We start from the raw sequence: 24,004 nt of genomic DNA on the forward strand, positions 1-24,004 counted from the left end.
TCGAGAAATTGTATACGACTCCATTCGGCCATTAGTATTGCGACGAAACGGCTGATGAGTAATTCTTTGAAATTTCTGGTAGGTAGAACGGATGCAAGTTTCTTATACTCATTTATCTCTAAGGCGACGGAATGTGGATTATCAACTGAAACATTTATCAGTATTTACCAATCATAGTGGTAGAATTAAGAGATTCATGCGAAGTTCAAAAATTTTTCATCGATAATTAGAATTCAGTATTTTTTTCCCAGCTTCCCCATACTTTTTCTCATTAGAATCAAGATAATAATTTGTTTATTGATTGGTGTTTTACTTTGTTACATTTTTGTATATGTGCTTTTATTTTTTATTGCGCGTTTTAGGTTTGTATTGAGTTACGAAGTAATGTAACAAGAAGGAGCTTAATAATAGGATTTAAGTATTAGAAAATCCTTTGTTTCTTAATGAATTATTATTTAATACTATTTCTACCGAAGGTGTCAAAAAACACCTTTCAAAATTTTAACTTAAAATTATTTTCTCAGTTTCATTATTCTTCCTTAATTGAATTTTGGACATTTCCCATAGGTAATTTTATAATCGTTTTTGGAAAAGTCGAAAACTCCATTCAGAATATACTATTAGACTTGAAAAATAATTTTAAGTTAACAATTCGAAAGGTGTCTTTTGACATCTTTGGAAGAAATAGTATTAATATTGTTGCATGTTGCGCCGACGTAATGTTTAGACAACCTGTTCGCTCTAGTTTGATTGCTCTTGGAACTATAACGATTAAACAATTAATAAAGTTTAATCTACTATATCTTGTGTTACCATTTACATAAAGTAAATGGAAAATATCTTGTTTTTGTAAATATTTGTTGTAACAAAACATTAGAACTAAATGAAATGGTATTCTATAAAATATATATTTTTATTTAATAAAATGCAATAGTTTAATAGAATATGTTCAATTACAGTTCATATTGTTTAGTAAAAATATTGAAATACACTTATTATAGATAATTAGATAGGAATGTATTTCCATAATTACCTATTCTATGGTATTCTTATTTCGTATTATTATATTCTTTTGTATTCATGTAATTGTTACATTCTTAATTATACAGTAATTATGTACTATAGAACAGGTATACGTGGTAGTAATGAGTTTCATTCGATTATTTCTTCTCCTGCTAGGTTTTTTGCATTGCGAACGAAATAATGACGATAATATAGCAATTTATAATTAACTTCAAATTATGTCTTTAAATGGTATTTCTGCAAATTTTCAAGTAATTATAGTAAGAAACTGAAATTAACAAAACTTAGTGCATTGCGTTAGTAATCTCTATGTATTACCTGTTTTTATAAATCGGTTTGTACAACGATATTGTATAAACATTTATGCGTCAATTACGTTTTCCAACACATATTTTATATTGTAATAAGCAATATAGTTTTTAAAGAATTTAATTTTGAGAAAAAACATTTTCAAATATAAGGATTTTTTGCGTTATTTTTGTAAAAAATAATTTAATAGGTACACTCGTATAAAATAATATTTTTATAATTTTATAATCATTTTAATATGTTTAAACAGTGTTTAAACTAATTCTGAAATGATGATTCGTCGCACACTAATTTTGGGGGTATTTTGAGAATTAATAGTTTGAAAAAAAATATAAAACAAAATTGGTTTTTATCAAGAAATGATTAAAGAAGATTACAACACCGATTTTATTTTTGATAGAGAAACTAAAATAATTCTCGTAGCACTATTTATCGCCAATAATTCTCAACGTCAAATTACATTTTTTATAGCGTTTCGGTACATCGAAATTGGTAAATTTTATAGATTTTATGAAATTTTATTATAATACTTATTTCACTATGTTTTGCATCATCAGATGTGTTAGAAATGTATAAATATCTGCAGTCTATGGATTATTTGTTGGTACATGTAATATTATGATAACTACTCACAGTTAATTATATTTTCAATTATAAAAGTAATTAGGAAGATGTATACATATTGTTTAGTAATATCTGCGTGCATTAATGCGGATTATATTAGATGTAAACGTTCGATAACATTCATTACATTATGGTAATATTTTCCACGTTCGATGACTTTCATTACATTATGCTAATATTTCCACACTTAATTACATGCTGACCATAAAATTTCGGTTGTGTTGCGTGCTATTATTTTTGCATTTATCATGATATAAATATGGGATAATTTTTCATATCAAAACAAGGGGCGAGGAAAATGCGATTTTTTTAAAGGATTCATCAGATTAAATGCAATTCGTATACATCAAGGCACGTGATAATAAATGGAATATGCATCACGATATTCCAACGAATTAGTGAAATTGAAGCGGTTGAGGATTGTTATACGACTGAATATAAAACATATTATTCAATGGTTATTAAGTTTTTACGAATGAGATCGGTGAAATCATTGGTTAAGCGGCTTTTCTTTCGATTATTTCATTTATGTTGATATCAAAATAAATATGCAATGTGAAAGATAAATACGATTTATTTTGTCGTATAATTAACGGTAATTTAAGATTGCGCAACGTAACGAAAATACATGAATTTTCTAATAATATGAGTGTGTAATGCAAATTCAATTTATGTTTTCCTTACACGCATTCGATTAAAATGGTGTAAGTTGTTTACGAATCAAGAAACATATTTTTAAATGTGTACATTAAAAATAACGAAGACATTAGTATATCTAATGACTTAATTTTAAATTAAAGGAAATACTAGTTAGATTACGATTATCTATTCTGAACCCTATTTTCATTATTGTTTGGTAATCAATAAAAGAGATAACAGTACGAAGAATTTTCATTAATATTTTAAACCTGCGTTTAAACTAAAATAAATGGTAAGTAACAGTTAGGTGACGAAAGGAAATGAACTGTTTCATAAGGATAACATAACTGTCTTCAAAGTAATAGCTTAGGGAAAAACAAATATGTATAATAATATATTTTATTAAACTGGGTCTATCGTTACGTTAATAATGAAAATTGAAATATTTGTTACAGCAATCAACATTTACAACGCACTATTTTATTATTTTAATAATTAAGTAATTTTAGTATACGAATTTTGTTAACATTCTAATTCTGTTTTTTTTCCCTATAGATTCGGCACATTAGGCAACAGGAAGGCTCGAACAGTCATGCCGTTCAACAGGGAGAAGTGTCTTCATCGAATCGTAACATACTGTCCAACGATCAAGTTGGCCCTATTTTACTTGAGGTACGAATTAATTTTTTCATAATGGATTCATACATTTGAGAAATTATTTTGATTTATACGAGTGTATTCGAGTGGAGTACAAGTATGCTATGAAACATTGAACACGTGTGTCTAGATCATTGCAGACTATGAACAATTGGAGTCAACAATGCTAGACTGCGACACAAAGAAATTTATAAATTAAATTTCTTTTAAACTGGATCGGTATAAAAAGATGTTCATTCAATATTCGTAAATATTTAATTGGTGGTTTTTCTACTGTAGAAACAGATGACAAATCAACTGATATAACCGGACTGAAGCTTTGTTCATTTTTGATATATTAGTAGCTTTTTGTAGCGCTATTTTACGGAATTCGATTTATAGACGTGATTGTTTTTTATGATTAACGACCGATTTTTGGATGACTAACAAGCAAAATAGATACGTGTAACAGAAGACAGGGCTTATTGAACTTTCAATGATGGTAGAACCCTTAAACGCCAGTTTTATCCCACATACCTATTGTCAACTTTGTATTATACCATGCTGTGAACTCACTCGTGCTCACACGGGCTCCTGCAGCGCTAAATCTTTAAACATAAGGGGTTGGTTTTGCTGTGGTGGGGAGACGCGAGGGAAATAGGTGTTGGTCCGCCCAGTCTCTTACCTTTTCTTCTAAGTTGCGCAGTTAAAGTGGCCTCTAATGCTCAGTAGATTTATATAAAAGATTGGAATGCGTACAATTATACGTATACTTGTTTAGCAACAGGTCGTAACAAATTTAAAGGTCGATTTTTAATGACGATATAACATGCATATTAAAGGCAAAAGAGTTGCAATTTCGGCTTCGTTTCCAAGTTGTTTACGGTTATAAGTTTTTATAAGTTACTAACGGTAACGTACGTTAGGAGTAGTGTGCTGGCGGAACAAGATTTTAACCTCTTCAAGGGTACTGGCACATATGTGTACATTTGATTTTAGTCTAACATTAACGTTCATCGCACGGACACTTCCCTTTTTCTACGTATGTTTTTCATAAATGCCTTCGTCCGCCTTCGTATTGTCCAATTCGTGTCAGTTGTAACAAAATAAACTGTAATCAAACGAAAACCAGAATCATCTGTGTCTGTTCTCAAGAAGAATTCGGCCCTGAAGAGGTTAATTCGTGCGCCGTTATGGACGGGTAATAAACGATTGTAAATAACTTGAAAATCATAAAATTCTTTTCTTTCGTCTGTTACCGAACACTTTATACGCTATAACTGGTTGTCAAACCGAGAAGGGTGACTTTCACTAGAAGAAATAGTTGAAAGCGTAAAATAAAATGTTTCCGAGAAAATCGAATTTGAATACTAATTCTTATATAACTACGATAAATACTGGCAGGTACAGTGCAATAGCCGAGAGATAATTTAAAATAAAAATTGTAGAATGACATTTAGCTAAGGTTCTGTTTCTGGAACATTCGAATTCTAACCTGTATATGTACATCAATTAGTGGTAACGATTGTTTCTATGAGTTTGGCATTGAAATCAAAATATTAACTTCCGAATGGTGGATAATTTAGAATCAAGTACATAGCGGGAATAAGGTTCATTTGAATCCATAGCAATTATTTCATATTTCTGCGTAATATCTAATCCACTTTCTATGTAACCTGTTAATTGTGGAACTTAGTTTAAAAAATCTCTCATTGCGCGCGCAGTAGAATCAAAGAACGAAGTGTGTAGTTCCAAACTCAGGGTAAATGTACCTAAAATATATTCTAATGAAAAGCTAAAGCAAAATGAAGAATAATTACAGTTTTGTCTGAAAAAATGAATAATTCATCGTTGAAAGGAGCAGTAGTATGTTGAGTTTTAAGGTGACGTGTGTACTCGTCAAACGCAGTTGACTGGTTAATTCTCTTATAGTCACTGTTTTACAGTTGTCAAACCTTAATACTTTATTTACCGCTGCTGATCGAGGCCACCACTTACTAGTTGACAATATGGTTTTCGCTAAGGCGTACAAGTGCATGTTTTTAACACTATCTTTACCGAAGGGTCGGTCAACAGACATCTTTTCAAATTTTCACTTACTTACTAATTATTTTCCGAATTTACTCGTTTATTCTGAATTGACTTTTCGATTTTTCCAGTAACGGTTATAAAATTAACTATAGGAAATGTCCAAAATTCAATTGAGGGGAAGCGGTTAAACTGAGAAAATAATTTTAAGTTAAAATGTTAAAAAGTGACTTTTGATAGATTTGTATGTTTCATCAGACGTTTAGCCGCGTTTTCATGAGAAAAACATTTCCACTTGATTAATGATTCTTCTTTCATCTGAATACAAAGTATAACACAAATTGGTATTCGTACTCAGATTTATTTATTATTAGTAATCTTATGACGAAGACATCTCCAATAATAATAAAATTAATTTCAAAAAGATCATTTTCGACAACGAACTTTTTATTTCTTGTGTTTGTTATTTCTGTTTCACAAGTTGACACTAAATGTACAATTATTTTACATGTACTTATTTTTATCATGTCTACTCAAATAGTTAGTTATGAAATAAAAGTAAATAAATCGGATAATAAATATTTCTCAATGAAAAAAATACAGAAAGGAAAGCAAAAAGTGAAAAACTGATTGATCTTATAATATAAGAATCGGCATGAAGTTAAATGAACGAAAAAAAATGCAGGATTTAAAAAATTTTTAAATTGACAATTTGATCGAGCAATACTATAAACAGTATTAATTAGATAACTCTTTATACTCGTACAAATCAGTTACGCTTTTTCGCAAAAATTTTATATCATTTAATTTGTACATTCTTCGCTTTTATAGTGGTATTAACCCTTTGCCATACGATGTTCTTTGAAATTATGCTCGTCAAATTTATTTTACTGCCAATAACTTGCAAGAATGCAAAGGAATTTTCTGTTTATTACAAGTGTGCGATTACTCTAATGGCAAAACACTGATAACAAACAATCTTTTATTTCAATTCATATACCACAAATAACGTTGACTTTTGTTACATCTAGCTAGAAGTTTTTATCACGAACTTCATTCATCATATAACACGGGGCTAAGTAAAGCATTAATAATGTACTTAGAATAGACGAGATTGATATATTTTTACTAAAATGCTTTCAGAAGTTATTATTGTCTTATTGTTTAATCAGTTAACTGTGGAATTCAAATTGAAAAAACTCATTGTGTGCACAATAAAGTCAAGCAATGTATGTAGTATATACTCGTCAAACGCAGTAAAAACGTACCTATAATATATTCTGACGAAAAACTAAAACAAAACGGAGAAGAATTACGTGTGTATCTGCAAATATAACTAATTCATCGTTGAAAATATTAGTATCATTTTGAGTTCTAAGATGACGCGTGTACTCGTCAAACGCAGTTAACCGATTAATTGCGTATCTTCAAGCGATTAAAATTTCATTCTTCAGACCGGAATCAAAATACAATTCTTGCCTATCAAGTGAAGTGGATACTGTTTATAGGATATTGAAACGGAATGAGTCATTTTAACCCTTGCTTGATGAATGCAAGGTGCATCCGAACCCGTGTCCGCATTGCGTTACCCGTATACTACAAGGTATAACCGTACGTGTTCTACATGTGTAACGAGTTCGTACTAATCTGAAAGTATTGTATATTAGGTTCATGCACATAGAATACTGTTTCACTAGAGTTTGAATTTGTTCCGATAATATTATGCATGGAAGTTTGTTCAGTCGTTAACTTTCATCAACGATATTGAAGTAGAAGAAATTAAAAATTATATGCAAATTATGGAAATATTCTTTATTAATATAATACATAATAGAACGAATATCACTTGATAGTGTTTGAGGAAAATTACGCGTGGTTAATGTTTTAACACCATACACTGTGGTTAACACTATGCAGTGCATTTCAATATCAAAGAATACGTCACGCGTACTCGGTCTGTAAACGTTTCATGAGAAAGAAATATACAGATTAGATAAATATGGGATGACTACCCTGGATTCGAATGTACCTTATATTCGTTGTGAAGTCCGTTAGTAAATGACCCACCATTCGAGGATTAAAATACCATAGATTTCTGATATTTTGCAACGAAATTTCATGTTAAATTGTGAAGAGAAGTAGTGGATTTCTTATTACTGCGTATAATACATAAATACTAGGTTTACGAACATTTATTGTACGGTTTATTCTACTGTTCTTAGAAAAATTCATGTCCGTCCATTCGAATTTTGGAAGGTGGGGGTTTACAAAATAATAATTGAAGTACATACAGGTATTATTGCATAAATCAAAGTCGACGTAAACATACACTAAATAGTGTTTATAAAATTCAGTACGCGTCACATTGACGCGCTCCGTAAACCTAGTGTTAAGATAGCTATGTTTCGGAGTTGTATTTTTTCTCAGGGATCATAGACACTTTCAGATATAAAATGTTTTCAAAATCCTATTAGACGATGTAGTATAGAAATCCAATGTTCAAGGTTTAAAATCCGGTTTTAAGTATTCTATAAAGAGTATCCTCAGTATTACCAATACAAGTTTTATGTGCTCTTTGATTAAACAGCTTCATAATTAGTCAACATTAGAAAGAAGATTAAATATTTTTATTATAACTTCTGTTGCCACATGTTTGAAATAATTCAACTAAATTAGATAGGCTAGCTAGTGCTGGCTAATTTAAAATGGATACTTTGCTTTTGTGTTTAGTATAAATGAATTGTAAGACGATGTCCGTGAGAGGAAGAATGCGTCGCATTGCGTAATAAATCTACTGTAAATGATAGACTCTCCTTTAAATAGAGATTGATATATGCCAAGTCAGGTTGTTTTCTCGAACACGTGAAATAACGCGCCAAAGAAAGCGATAGTGTTGGACCGTGGTTTTATTCGTCATACGGTCATAAGTTTAATCAACGTTGTACGAATCAATGAAAAACAGAGCCTGTTAAATGTCATCGGTTTGCATTAGAACATGGAATTTGTAGTTTTATGTTTTCTACAAATTTTTCGGTAAAATGAAAAAATAAAAAAGTACACCAGATTTCAATTATAATCACACTGTTTATTTCGAAAAGTATTATGAACAATTGCATCATCTAAAAGCAACAATAGAAGAAAAATGGCACTCACTTGTAATAAAAAAAGGAATTGTTTTCCATTAATTTCCATTCAATCTAATAATTCTAAGTTACAGAAGGAGGTATTAGATACTTAAGTGAATCTTTAATGACTTTAAACATTTTACACGCCTTATTGTATAGTAATAAACTTTTTAAATATCAGGTCGTTGCATATAACGTTCTGGAATTACACAGGTCACCGTATTTGCCAATGTACTTATGAGTAAACGTTATTAAAATTATTAGTTTTTGTATTAAATACAATTTTAAGGGAATAACTTATTTATTTGAATTTCGTGTAATTTGTAAATCTTACGTGTAGAGAACTTACTTAAGATTTTACTGTAATTAATTGTTTACTAAGAAAAGATAAATAATATTATATATTTATATTTTCATATATTTCAGCTATAAGTCGAAATTCACTAAAGTGGTCCGAGTCAATGATATTCATTATTAAGACGAAGTATTACAACAAAATTTCTTTGCCGTCTAAAATGAACTTTCTTTGTATGTTTAATATTCTATTAAGCAATAATCAGAATGTATGAAATCGTCGTTATCCATTCCGAATCACTCTTACCTCGCTCCTTAAGGTTTTGAGAGACCATTTTTTTGTTAGATAATGTAAATCTTCCTTCACATATATACATATTTTATTAAATATATTAAGGAGAAAATTTTAACAAACAATATAGGATGAAAATACAATAAAAAATCCATCATAGAATTGTCTAAGGTTTTTTTTATTGTTGTTTCAAATTTATGAATAGCAGTGTACACGTAGTTGTTTATAATGGCAATGAGAAAATGAAGTATTTGGTACTTTAATAATTAAACTTGTCTTCGGTTTATTGCTACAAGTGATAAACAAGTAACAAGTTATTATAATCAGACTACGGATTTTATCTTATATTATTTTATAAACAACGAAAAGTTATAGAAATTTAACTAAACTTGAAAAAATACAAGGTTTTATCTTTTATTTAAAAAAAAGAGCGTTCTCTGAATTTTGTAATTGTTCATTCCCAAAACTTAATCAATATGTATATGTATTTTTTGCAGGCGCTAGATGGCTTTCTATTTCTTGTAAATACGGAGGGACGTGTGGAGGACGTAACGGAAAATATAACACAATATATAAATTACACGAAGGATGATGTACTCGGCAAGGATATTTATAACATTATTCACCATGGAGACCACAACACCTTCACGCCGAGCTTGTATCCTATGTCATTAGGTTGGTACCTTACATATATATTATCACTCTGTTCCTTTCATTACAGAAACGACTTGTGCAATCTTTCGCAATCTGTCATGTTGTTATTGAGGCTGTCGATAGTTCTTCATTATACCGTATGAGTGTACATTTTCATTATCATACCAAAGTACTTAATAATTGCTTTATGTTCATTTTTTATCAATGTTTACTTTTGTTAAATTTTTTTATTATACATTTACCGATAGTAGTTGCGGAGAAAACTACTACTTTATTTAAACAATTGTATACACAAGTGGTATGCAAAATATGTTACAGTATCCCTTGTTAAACTTTGTCCTTTAACATTTGTTAGGAAAAGGATTTGAAATTCTGTTATTAATATAATTTTTAGGTAGATACAATCTAACTGCAAATTAAAATGAATGTTTACATTGTCACGTTGCCTGCCACGTCATCTATGTATGAATGTGGGCCAACCTTTAACATGGATTTATAGAAAAATTTTTGAGGTGAGATATTGTGTGTGCGCGTGCGTACATAGGATAAATTTATTCATAGTCCACGAAATTTGGTCAAATTATAAAATATAAATTACTATATATCTAGTCTGCACGTGTTATATATTTATGGTCAATTCGAATCACAGATCACAGTATAACAAAAATTTTTATATATAATGTATTCTTAATTTAATAAATTCTTCGATTGTATTGTTAATAGACAGTTTCTGCTTTTACGAACTCATTCCATTTTTTGGACCAGAAAAAATGTCACTGTTAAATCTTGATAAAAACTCCACATCTTAGCGTTTATATTTTTTATTGTTGATTTTTTCAATTAAAACTTTGGAACAATTCTTTAATATGTACTTTAGCGTCTACAATATGACATACTTTTAGTAGGAAAGTGAAAAAGAAATTCGATTTCTTTTATAATTAACCTTCAAGTTAGGATAGAAGGATAAAGCTTGGTATAGTATGTTTTTACTTGGCAAGCTATTAGAAGGTTCAGCACCAGTCTAATTTGGTTTAACAACAGTTTCAGCCCTCTCCTCTTATTCTATTCATTACTCACTTTTTAACAGTTAAACAAAATTTGATATATTGAAAGTACGAAATTATAAAAAAATTATTTTACAATGTATTCAATGAAAATAACGTAGATACAATTATTCTTCTGATTAATGAAACTTACACCGTCGTGTTTGTTACGTTTTTCTGATTAAAATGACACACACTTTTTTATTACTTAAATGTGAAATTTATTTGTTGATGTATTGTTGCGTGAGAAATATTTTTCGAACATTTTGCAGAACACTCCAGATCTCGTTTTTAAACAACTATGCAATTTACGTAAAAAACATTATAAAAAGGAAATAGAAAATTAATTTTTGCGTTGGAGGTAGTGTACAAGTTTATAAGATATAATATCTAATTCAAATTATTATGACTGAAGACACTATATGTATACACGTTAAACAGGAAACATGCATAAATGATTGAAGAAATACCTTTTAAAAGTTCATCTCACATATACACCAGAATTGACATTAAAAAAATGTAAAACATTAAATGCGTTGAGAAAAATGTTTTCTTATACTTGCCTTTTAATTGCAAACCAAGGCAAAAGCAATTACAGATAGTATAGAGTATAGGGTATAATTAGAATCATCAATTAAAATCCTCTGTCTATACCTAAAAAATTCGTTTTTGAGGAGATTAATAGTCGTTCTTTTCTTCGCTTGATCATCAATTCTAGCAGGTAATAGGATTCATTGCGTCATACGGTGCGCTCCTATTTCCTCGTGGAAGTTAGAGCGCCTAGAAGATGTTTTGAGATGAAATCTTGTCGAACACGGAACGTCTTCGGGCCTCGTGGGCATATGATAAAACGATTATGTATGAGTGCGTTTCGTATGCGTCGGGTGGTTATGATAATGTAACTTCAGCATTTATTTGCCGGGCGGCGCGCACGTGCGCCTTTCAGTTTACCTCGTTTTGTTACGAGCTTCGGCAGTTCAGCAACGGAAAGATTTATCTTTCGTAATGGAAGGAGACGCGTTTGAAAAATCCCAGGCGCTGCAGAAATGCAACGCCATCGGCACCGCTTTGCTTCGCCGGCTTACTTTTCAACCGATCTCTTGCTGCGACACGAGAAATCTTACACAAGATTTATTCCGATTTACCTAACGAATGATAAACTAATGATTCGTGGCAGCTACCATTGGCAAATGTAATGACTAGTTTGCAAATGCTAATGCGCTTGTGAAGTTCCTTAATTAGCAAAACAAATTGAAATACAAATTTTAATAAGGTTTAAATGTGTGGATACAACAGCATTCGAAAGTTCGAAGTAGATATTAATATTACTTGTCACTAATATTCAGAGGAATGATACTTTGTTAATTTAACGAAAATAACCGCCTATGGGAGAAGTTTATTATACTTTTCCGTTAAGAAGTTTAGTTTTTAAATGCGTTTCTCAGAGATTCTATATTTCTCAAATTCAGCTTATGAGTTTTTTGAAGGTGAATAACAAATTTTAGATAAACAATATTTGAAGAAATTGAATAGAATAGTCAAACTTTCTTTACATATTATCGAGAAACATTTGTAAATCAGAAGTTCGGTAAAAATAAATTGTTTTTATTATTTGCACATTTACTTCTTTTTATATTCTTGAACTTTTGAATGATAGTGTACGTTTAACTGGACACGAGAACACACATAGTATAAGAAATGTGACTTGAAATTTTTCTTTTCGTAAATCATTATTCAAATTGTTGAATTTGCTTACATATTGGCACTTCAGTAATTATGTTGAAAGTGTAATAAGTTTCTACGGTCTGAGAATCAATGTTCTGATTAATGATAGTAACGACATAAAACAGTATCTTCATTTAAATTGAGTAACAGTTTATAATAAATTATTTCAATCTTTTCTTTTATCTGATGTATAAAAGAGTTTTAATTATAATTAAACGCTGAACGATAGAATTAAGTGGTAATTCGTTATTTCACTTTATAGTTTACAAACAATTTTATGCAAATATAAATTTTATGTAATCACATGTAATTATATTTTTATGGTATATGAAATCTTGCATCTGCAGTGAAATTTCTTTCATTGAAATTAATAGGGGAGTGTCCAATTACATTAATTTTTGGATAATAAAGGAATCCCTTTTTTTCATATTTAAATAAAGACCGCTAGGACTGACAGTTCGTCCGAACATTTTATGAACTTTATAATGTTTTGGTTGCTGAATTACATACATTTTTTATTATACGCAATTGTGTGGGATTACGTACTGAATCGTTTTAATTAGAATTTGTTCGTCCAGTCCATTTATTGTTATGAGACCCTAAGTTCAAATAACAGAACATTCAGATAGTAGATTAATATAATTGAATAATCGTATCATTCGATAAGTATTGTAAGCTAGCAAGTTTAAGAACAACGTTCCATCAGTACTGGCATGACTCTATCATAATCAGATGCTACGATATCATTTCGATTAAATTAATTATTTTTATATACGTTGTCCCCAATTTTATAAAAATGAGGAAAGTAGAAAAGTGTTTAACCCCCCTCGAAATTTATTAATAAGATGATGAGGGAAGAGGTTGCAGTATTATATAATATGCAATAAAACAGTATATAGCTTATCCTGGCAAAAGAGTATATTTAAACTATGTATTAACGAATGCACTAATTTTAAAATCTCACTGCCTTCTAATATGCTTCCTGTTTTGATTTATTAGGACATCGAAACATTCATTGTTCGCTATTAGATGTCATATCTTTATTACGTTTTACGCAATCCGTAGCGTAAATAACTTCATGTTCTACTAAAAACTCCACTAACGCATTAATACATATGCCTAAGGATTCGTGTAACTTTATTATGAATAGATTTATAGATATTTTAACGTTCATTACATTTTCATCATGCGTATGTTTCTTAACAATTTATTGGTAAACTCCTAACAAGACATCATTCTGAAGGAATACGTTAATACCCAAACATAAGCAGTAATATGTCTGTTGCAACAAGCGAAATACGATACATATTACTAACCATGTAATATCTAAGTTTATAAACAATTTCTTGGGACTATAGTCGGAAACTAAGCCGGTAGATAGAAACAAACAATAGTAACACGTATAGGGCAAAATTGTTCAGAATGATGATCCTGACAATATATTTCATGCTCATGGTAATTGACAAGGAGAATCCTTCTCTAAATAATTATCCTCTTTTTGACTAGGTGTATTATCTGGTTTTTGCAAATTTCCAACAGGTTCTGGACTCTCAGAAGACATTAGTAAATTTTTTACATTTGAATACTAGTCTTTGAATAGTTCTCGTTGTGCCAAGTGTGCAATTTGAAATAATAGAAAATGTTACAGTATTTGTATCTGAGCTGTTTTTATAAGTTACCGCATTTTCTCCGACGATCATAATTCATACAGACCTATCATCATCCTTGAATCTCTTATTCTCACACATTTCTTGCGAATCACTAGTGTGCGACCGTTGCCGATTAATAATATTGGATGGCAAGGGCGTCTAGATGGGGGAAATATATCATTCGGATAAAAAATCTGTCTACAGAAAATGGAATGTCCGTCGCATGGGAATGTACTCGAACCACATTCACCAGTTTTTATGAAACTTTAGTAGAAAGTAGTTCTTATGAAAGTATTTGACATGAATTTTTTTACTGGCTGTCATTTATATTGAAGGGTAAAGCGATCTTTACGTCTGAGGGTGTGTTACTTTGATCTGCTTGGAAACTGCTGGAGCTAGAAAAATCCTGGAAATAAACCAATTGTATACTTTTAATGTGAAGTCAATTCGTGTAAACAGATTCCAGAAATGTTGGTTTTAACAACAGATAACAAACATGTTTTTTAAATTAATTTTTTAATGGAATGTTTACACTAATATTTATGTGCATACATTTGTATGTGAAAAGTATTCAACCACCTATGCATACATATAAATTGAAATTTCGATTTTGTATTTGAAAAAATTATTACAGTTGTATTTTTCTCCCATTTCTCACAAGAAGTAGAATCTTTAAAGGCGTTCTAAAATCAAACAAGTATGTAATAAACTTTTATTGTATTTTTCATAATTATGTTGTGGTTTATCTCGAAAAATGTTTTTTAAATAGTGTTTAGTTACTCGATTAAACACGTTTTCCATCCTCATCTTCGATGACTGTTTTCAATCCTTCGATATAAATGATGGTCTAATAAAAAAAATACTTGTTAAGTATTTTTATATGGTTAATTTTATCAATTTTTTCTTTGAAAATTATAATGCCTCCGATAGTAATGGAAATTATGAAATGTGTAAAATGTAAAGCGAAACAGAGTATCGTAGATGTTGTGAACATATTGGTGCTTGAGGTCAGAGGATCGTCATTATTCAACTGTGTACTTGAATCTCGTGATAAAATACGTATGTACATTTAATGCTTTCGTGTAGAAACAATTACTAATAGACGAAGACGTTTAGTTGACCGTACCAGACCAGAAGACGAACATTTATTCTAACACCATCAAAATTAAATATCAAATTTAAAATAACTCTAAATTTTTTTAAAAATAATGCTTTTAGACGGCAACTAAATTGAAGCCTCCAAGTATAGAATTATTATGTTGAAAAATTATAAAATGTAGTATATTTTAAAAAAATTTTGGAAACTTACGAATTATTACAGAGTTCTATAAAGTTTTTCAGAATTCGCTATTAAGTTTACGAAATAAATATATTTCTACTGTTTCCATGTTGTGAAAATGATTTTACGAATATTTAAATAGAACAATCTTTTTGTAACGCATTAAGGGTTATCAGGATGAACTAAAAGTGTTCTTTAACAATATAATACACGGACTAACGTATTTATATAAATTGTGCGTTCGGTGGTTTGTACGAAACTCTGCACGCCCTGACGCTCCCCGAAGCAATCGATGTCTCGATCGACTACGAATTGATACACCATACTCTAGTGTTAAAAAAGAAAAACGGAGTTCATAAATTTCATGGCATTTATTTATTTTTTAAATTTCGAAACTATTGAAGTGATAACTGGATCTCTCCTCTTCCTATTTTCACTTACACCGAATAATATTTCAATTTAACCCTCTCGCGACCACGGACGAGATATCTCGCGATTTACTATCCTTCGTAGAACGTCACAGACGGGTTATCCCGCGACACAATGTCGTTTGCACAATGGCATGGACAAGTTCGGACTGTATCGCGAGATAACTCGACTGTGGCGTTATACGAACCGTATTGGGTCGCGGAATAACTCATCTGCGACGTTCTACGAAGGATAATAGTCGCGAGATATCTCGTTCGTAGTCGCAAAGGAGTTAAGCAAAATCCCAAATATCATATATGCAAATGCACATGCATATAGATACCTCGTCACAAGTATTGAGACATCTATTAAATAATGTAATTTGAACAATCAAAAACAATATTGACAGTCTGGAATAATTATCATTTAATCCTTTGCCCTACGATTTAATTTCGCAGTTGCACTTATTAGAACTATTTGTCGTTAATGATGCACTAGTAAAACAAAAAACTCCATGCTCTTCCAATGCCTAGATTTACTTTAGACCATAGAAATTGCTATTAAGAAAAATAATGTTTCATTTGAACTAAAAAAAAACTGAATGACGTTTATATTTGTTGAACCATATTAGATATCTTCGCTACGAGTCTGACACAATTGTGAGGCAAAAGGTTAAAGATATCAAAGCTCGTCGAGCTATTTTTTCGGTATGCTAAAATAGATGAAAATATGTTTACGAAATAGGTGTGATATATTCGACACGCACAATGGGTATCCTAAATGCTTATTAACACTTTGAAATATTTGAGAGAGATATTAATCAAGAGAATATTATGTGTAATCCAGGCTTATGCGTAAACGAGCCACAGCCCCAGAGGAATCGTACCTTCATTTGCCGCTTCTTGGTGAAGCCGCCCGATGATACAGAAGAGACTATGGAAGAGAAGCAGCAACGAGTATCGAAATACGAGTCTATGCAAATCTGTTCAGTTCTATTGCCAAGTAATAGTGATCGCCTGGAGAGCGGTGACGTATCCTCTGAATCCTCGGACATCGGTTCATGCTTAATGTGCGTGGCTCGCAGGATACCTCCGAACGAGAAGCCCATTGGTTCACTCATCGAGCAGTTCGCTGTTAAGTTGGACACTACGGGGAAGATTATTACGGTTGATATCAGTGGGTTGTCGCCTCTTTACTCCAAGTACCTAAACAAGGTAAGGGTACGTAAATTCCTTGTGTATACTATATCGAACATCCTGTACCTGTTCCACAAGTGGCAGTTTAGACATAATACTAGAATCTATTAGCGAAGTAGCTTTCGAAAATGTGTTTTCGGCTACAAACAGCAGTTTAACGCGATGGCTGTTATGCACATTTCATTCTAATTTTCGTATCAGTAAAATATTAGAAGTTCTATCATTTTTAAATGAATTAAGTTATTGAATTTTAACCATTACACGACTCGGAAATATGTTTTTTACTTATGCAAATTGCAACGTGATGAAATTTTGTAGAATATTGTTTAATAATCGTGAAAGTTGCTGAAAAGTTATATTATTGTTTGATATTCTGATAACGTGTTGAATACCTATACACCTTATTTTTCTAGACGCGTCGAGTTGTATAATACGAAATGTCGGATTCTTCAAAGAATCGTTTCTCAGACTCAGACACATTTTTTTCTATAGTTTTTGAGATGATTGTCGATACTTTCGAAAAAGAGTAGCTTTCATATGCATATCTAGAGTACTTCTGTGTATGTTCCAATACTTCACGACTGAGATTTTTGAAATGTCACTTTTTAAATATAACAAAAAGTCTGCAATTAATGTGAGTAATTGTGAATTAAAATAAATTAAGCGAAACAATTGCAAATTTAGGTAGGTTCTCGTATTAATTCAACATGGGTATCTTATAATATGTTGCAGTATTTTTCTTTAAAATCTGATACAAAATAATCATAATATATCAGAATGTTACGTAAGAACATGTCTATATGTTAGGTTGTTGAACAATCTTCAAAGAACGAAACCGGTGAATGATTTTCAGCGTGGATCACTCAATGTTTAATATTTAATGTCCAATTACCTTTCGCCACGAAGTTTCAAGTGCACTGGTGGATGTGGGGCAGTTCAGTGGTATCAGGAGGGTTGGCGCGTTCCAGGGGTTTCGTTGAGAGTTTGAAGAGTTTCGGGGATGCTGTACTCATTACCGCATATTTTAGTCAATGTTGGTTAAGTTGGATACTTCTATTACAGGAAATGACTTCGTGAACTATCACTTCCCTTCCATTATATCTGTGGATATTAATCTTATTTAAATACATATCTGACATGCTTCATCGTATAAGAGACTACTTTCACAGTTTCACACTTACTTGTTAGTAAAATGTAATTTCTTTGTTCATCCTGGTAGTTCTCAATTTATATCTGCATTTTTACTGCCTCGAAACACGTAAATGAGGTGAAATTAGGAAGAGAGCAGAGAGAAAAGATAAAGTGTGCAACAACAAAGAAGTTTATGTTGTTAATTTACTTTTCAAATTTCATACTTTTAATTTCTTCATTTTCTTAGAAGCGAACGTTTTTTATAGTAAATTTAGTGATTCGGAGGATCCTAGTGTAACAATTTGATTATTCCCAACATTGGAAGCTTAGAACTTTATTCGGTGTTCGACGAGTTTTAATCAGTCTTAGGAATTCGATGTAGGACAATATCGTTTAAAATAAGTTTAAAAGCTTAGAGACTTTATTCTACTTAGTGGATTATGCTACTTTGCTTCTATAAATGTCTCCATTTTATTCCAATGATTACAAGACTACATAAACGTCTTATGCTGAAACGGTGTAGCGCGTGGGGACGCAGTAACATCTACTTAGTAGCATATACGATAATAAGCTTTAACTGCAAATAGTCGTAATCCAGGGGATTGGGATTGTTTCAATTGTCGTTGAAAGAGTTATAAAGTTTATTAAATTATCGTCTTAAGGGTTTGCAAAATTTTGCAAATCTTTGTAAGACTCAGTGAATCTTCAAAATTCCAAGCATTACTTCAAATTATTCGGAGAAAATAAAATACAATAGAAGTTTGTCCAAGAGAATTTAATTGTACACTTCACTTGGACTTACTTTGCTCTTGTTATACACGTTCGAATAATTGACTGTCTAAAAGTTGAGAGCAGTGTCCATTTTAATAACACTTTGTTTCAGGACCTGATTGGCACAACAATAAAAGACTTGTGCCACCCCCATGATCTCAGTAAGCTAACTGCACATTTGAACGATACGCTTCAAGTCGGTCAGAGTATCAGCGATGTGTACCGGCTACGCGTTAGTCCTGATAAGTTCCTTAACATTCAAACAAAGTCAAGGCTTTTCAAAGCAAATGTGATGAATACACACACTACTGACTTCATTATGGCCACCAATTCCATCATTGGGTAAGTTGAACAACTTCATTCATTCGCATAATCGATATTTTTACCCATAAGGTTCAACGTCCTCGTAAGATTCATTAAACTTCGAGTTTAGTACTATTTGTATCACTTGCAAAACGCATTTTTACAAATCACTGAACAGAAGTTGAATATATTGATACATCGAATGTCAAAATATTAAATATCACGAAAATTGAAATATAAACATAAATTTGTTACTGTACACTGTTAAAATTCTGAAGGTTTTCATAATTTTTTAGTAATGTGGTATTCAGTGTATCGATATTAGGAATAATTTACATATATATATTAGAACAATCAAAATAGTCAAGAAACCGAATGAGAGCTTCGATTATTAATGACGCAATTAAATTAAAATATGACGACAAGTCATTTAAAGTTAGTGCTAATCGACAGATGAATCCGGTTTTCAGTATTTAATGGGTTATTTAATTCGCGCCTTAATAATCGATATTCTGTCGGGTAATTAAGTTAATACATCCTTCGTACGCTTTAATTACTCTTCTATTGGAACGCATAGGCAAGGGTGACTATATCTACACAACTTGTGAATTTCCCGCTGCGTTAGGTTTCCGCTAATACATATTCTGTGCTCCTAATCTCTGCGCGTTTATCTTATCGCTACTGCTTCAAGAACTGAAAAATAACCCCCCAAAAAAAGAAAAAAAAAAATAAACAGGGAAAGGGAAGTGAACAATACTTTGGGGAAAATGGATACTAATTCAAAGTAAATTAACGCTGAGCGCGAAAACGAATTCGGATCGTCCAACTTTGATTTCATGGTAACAATTCTTTGGGACGGTTCTGGACTTCATCAAAAGCCTTGCATGACACAGGTTCTCTTCTCGGTGTTGGAGATCTGGCCACTCTTGAAACTGAAAACGATTTTACACGCGAGAGTATAGGTTCAGGTTGCGTCGTTTGTGCTTCCTAACGCTTCGACTGTTAACAAATTATTATGTATCACACGCTGGTTCGGTTGTACCTCCCCACATCATTTTTCCTTCAATGTTCGTTCTTGGTTTTCATACACCGGTGTACTGTTAGCGAACTGGAAACGGCGAAACTCGCTATTAACGCGTTAACTGCCACTACGGTTTATACGACATTGCATTTTCAAAGTAGGTACTCGTGCCTTGGGTTATATACGCATTAAAATATTCCAAGTTACAAATTTTTGTAAGTACGCTGTAATTTGCAACGTTGGAAGATACACCGCACAATTATGATATAACTGGATGGTAATTTTAGTCATAGTGACATGGACTTCACGAATTTCGTGTGCCAGCTAGCGTGCTCTTAGTGATTTAATTGATCGATCGCCACACAACTCTTGCCATTGTTGACTGCCTCGCGTTTTAAAAAATGTTTAAGTCTAAACAGAAAATGAGAGTAAGATGCTATATTATAAAGACGTATTAATAAAATCACTCGTTGAAGTATTTTTTTTTTAAATACAATAGATAACGATAAAGGAATATATGAATATTTACTAATACTGTAACATACTCCGAAGTTTTGTTACTTTTTCTTTCGATCCTACTAATGTCTTGAGTGCTATGAGCATCGTATTAAATATGATCATTCACATTAAATATAACATTATAATAGTGCTTCCATTGTCTATATAATTGTTCATGAATAACGCAATAAATAAGAAGGAAAGAAGCGCAGGATTAAAATAAAAAAGATACAAAAAAATAAATAAAAGATCTTTTTTATATTGTTATTATTACCGAACCATAAAGTACTAGTGTTACAGTATTAATGTTCCAACATATACAAAATAGAAGACTCGATCAAAAAATTTCACGTAACCTTTCTTTACCGTTACAAAACTTCACTCTGGAGCCACGGTCAATACGTGGAAAACTCTCTCGGCAGTTAACGCGTTAAAGATTTGAGTTTCCACCAAACACATTGTTCAAGCGTGGTAAAGCGTTTCGCGCTCACCTTGAGGTATATTCACGCCATTGGGTTGCATAGAACGTTAAAGCTGTAAGTGCTCGGTGAGAGTAAGATTTACCGTCGTAGTGCGGCGCGGTGAGTCTTGCTCATGTTTGTGCAACTTACATTAGGGGATCAAGGATACTCAAGGTTCCTCTTTCGGTGAGTAGTGTGCGTAATATCAAGAACATCATTTCCACCTGCTTACTTTCCCCCTTCGACCATTGAATGCTCCGCGGTGGTTTAAACGCTTCACCGAATCGTTGGCGTTTTGTTTCCGTGGTAGAAAGGGCGTAGTTGTACCCCTCGATACTTCTCGGTAACGTGTTATGTAGAAAGTCGGATGTAAGGCAAGAAGTTTGACGCCAGGTACGCACTGCTCACCAAAAAAGAAACCGTGTACCGTGATACACCGCAAATTAGAGTACAGTAATATCCCCAAATTTGTACGTGATAAGTGACCTAGTGGCATACAGGTTTGGGGGTGTGTTGAATTGTGTTGCAAACTTTGTTCCTGCCGTGACACTACTAAAGAGAAATTGAATAAAATAGACCAAGAATAGACGCAAAAGAATGCGCACTCAAAAAACATTTATGAATAAATATGAATTTCTTTTATTTTTTATTCTGTTTCAGCTCGGGTCTGAGCTATTTAGAAATATTTTTGATTTTTCTGATTTTTCTATCTAAATAAATATATTTTGTTAAATTATGTTAAAATGATAATTACATCGGAAATATATTTTTTAGAACAGAGTTGCGCAAACGTTGGAGGTTCTCCAGACTTTTGATTGGAAGGGTATCTTTTGGAAGAATTTCATTCTGCTTTTCTGACATTGATATTTGCATTAATTTTAATCGCTAATAGTTAAAAACAGCCATTTAAAAGGGTTTCATGTCAAACATAGAAAAACAGTAATTGATTTAGACGCTAGATAAATTGATTTCTCGTTTTTAATATTAACCGAATGAATCTTTGAGCAATGGTCAAATAGTTTCTCATTAGAGAAAATCTTAGTTGTCGATAAAAGTGAAATGAAAAACGTGAAAATACCATTTGTCGCATACAGATAACATTCTGTGCGTTTGTTTTTGCTCTCTTTGATCATTTCAACTGAAGAAAATGTGGGTGTATGAGTTAAGGGGTTTGATACACGTGTGAGGTTGGGGGTGTTGCTGTATACACGTCAGAAGAAATATAGCGTGGTTACAAAATCGGTTGAACTCTAACACAACCATGTTGTCCTCACTAGGATGACGAAGCTATCAGATACGTTGAATTTTGCACATTTTGATTAGAAACGGTGTTTAACAAAATACAAATGAATCACCGTTAATCGCAAACGTAATTTTTCTAGAAAACTCGAATATCCGATTTACAATCACCCTATATTCTTTCTTTCCACCGCAAATGAAATATTACTGGTTAGTGTTTAGACTAAAGTGAAAAGTGTTTTAATCGTAACTGGAAAATACATGTGTTGTTTTGTTTCTTGTCCATGATAGGGACAATGACTTAACGCCTATCGAGGGTGGTCAGCTTTCCAACAACAAAGTGTGCTCAGGACACTCTAGTAACCGTTGTGCGAATAATAGTAATAATAATAATGGTAACAATAAGAATAACGTGGGTGGCCCGCTGATGTCCGTGGCACATATGAACGGTCAAGTGAGTGGTATCAGTGGCCGGGGGTTGGCGGGTACCTCGTCGCACAGTGCCGCGACCTCGTCGAACTCGATAGTATTTAGCGCGGCTGAGTCTTGCAACAACCCCCTGCCGTCGTTGAGTACCAGTAACTCGTTCAACCACTTTTTGGAGAAAATGGACTTGGAATTCGAGTTCTTCCGCAGTTCCACATGGGACTTGGATAGTGGCAGCGGGTGGGCAGATAGGCCTGAATCGAGAGCGAGCGGGCCACCAAACTCACGACCATCTTCCCAGCCAGCCCCGACATCTCCGAGTCCCCAAGGAACGTTCTCCTCTAATTCGGCGGTGGCGCCTCACTGCAGTCCCCTTCGCGCGTTCAGCCCGACCTCAGGCAACGCAGCTCACACCTTCAGTAATTCGTTCCCCTTCAGTCCGCTTCAGGAATCACAGACGTCCTCCTTGACGAACAGCGCAGCTAGTAGCGTTAGTGCCAACGGAGCCGCCGGATTGACGCCGAAGAGGCAGAATGAAGGGAAGACCGGATGCTCGACGACCAATCAATCCGCCATGGAGGCAACCAACGCGAGAAACAATGCAACCCCCGTGTCCGCGGTGGCGACGGCCGCCGGCCAGGCCAGTGCCGCATCCGCGACTGTCGTCGAAACTGAAAACAGTGTTGTGTCCACCGAGTCCGGTAGACTGAGAAACTTGTTGACCAAGGGGGCTAGTGCTAGTGAGGACAGTCAAGATAATACGAATAACGATTCCAACAACCAAAATAAGCATAAGATATTAAAGACCCTGCTGAATCAGCAAGACGAAGACGATTTTCATCCCGAGCATAATAATAAAGTGCGCACGAGTTCTAGCAACGTTCCGAAACCGAGCATGGAACATTCGAAATCTACGCATGGAAATAATATGCTGCTACAAAAGGTAAACAGACTGATCTTTCTATGATGTACTTACGGTACCGGACCGGTGCCGGATTAATCCTGCAATTTTACGTTCTTCTTTTATTTCTTTCCTTCTTTAATCAATCAAGTTCTCCCTTCCGTGCGATTTTGCTTCGATGAGTTTACATCAATAAAGAAAACAGTTAACGTGTAACATCGACGCTTGAAAATTTATGTCAACAGTTACGCGGAAGTAGGGCTTTTTGATCGATTGTAATCTTTTATAGTTAATTGTGTCGTGGTTGAATATTGCGCGATTCGCAGTAG

General features: G+C 32.7%; 1 protein-coding gene across 15 annotated transcripts in view; it reads left to right on the forward strand.

The window, feature by feature from the left end:
* The window catches only part of LOC116424817 (uncharacterized), a 327,658-nt gene that overhangs the window by 273,915 nt on the left and 29,739 nt on the right, over positions 1-24,004 (forward strand). For 11 of the 15 annotated variants that reach the window (XM_031971727.2, XM_031971728.2, XM_031971726.2 and 8 more), the window contains 5 exons: positions 3,151-3,267; positions 9,468-9,645; positions 16,575-16,948; positions 18,939-19,168; positions 22,640-23,717. In XM_031971727.2, coding sequence (XP_031827587.1) covers positions 3,151-3,267; positions 9,468-9,645; positions 16,575-16,948; positions 18,939-19,168; positions 22,640-23,717 — 1,977 coding nt within the window. Of the gene's footprint in view, positions 1-3,150; positions 3,268-4,233; positions 4,433-9,467; positions 9,646-16,574; positions 16,949-18,938; positions 19,169-22,639; positions 23,718-24,004 lie in introns of those variants that run through there. The other 4 variants (XM_031971718.2, XM_076367754.1, XM_031971730.2 and 1 more) reach the window with 3 other exon arrangements.

The sequence above is a fragment of the Nomia melanderi genome, chromosome 5 (genome assembly GCF_051020985.1).
Source record: "Nomia melanderi isolate GNS246 chromosome 5, iyNomMela1, whole genome shotgun sequence".
NCBI classification, from domain to species: Eukaryota; Metazoa; Arthropoda; class Insecta; order Hymenoptera; family Halictidae; genus Nomia; species Nomia melanderi.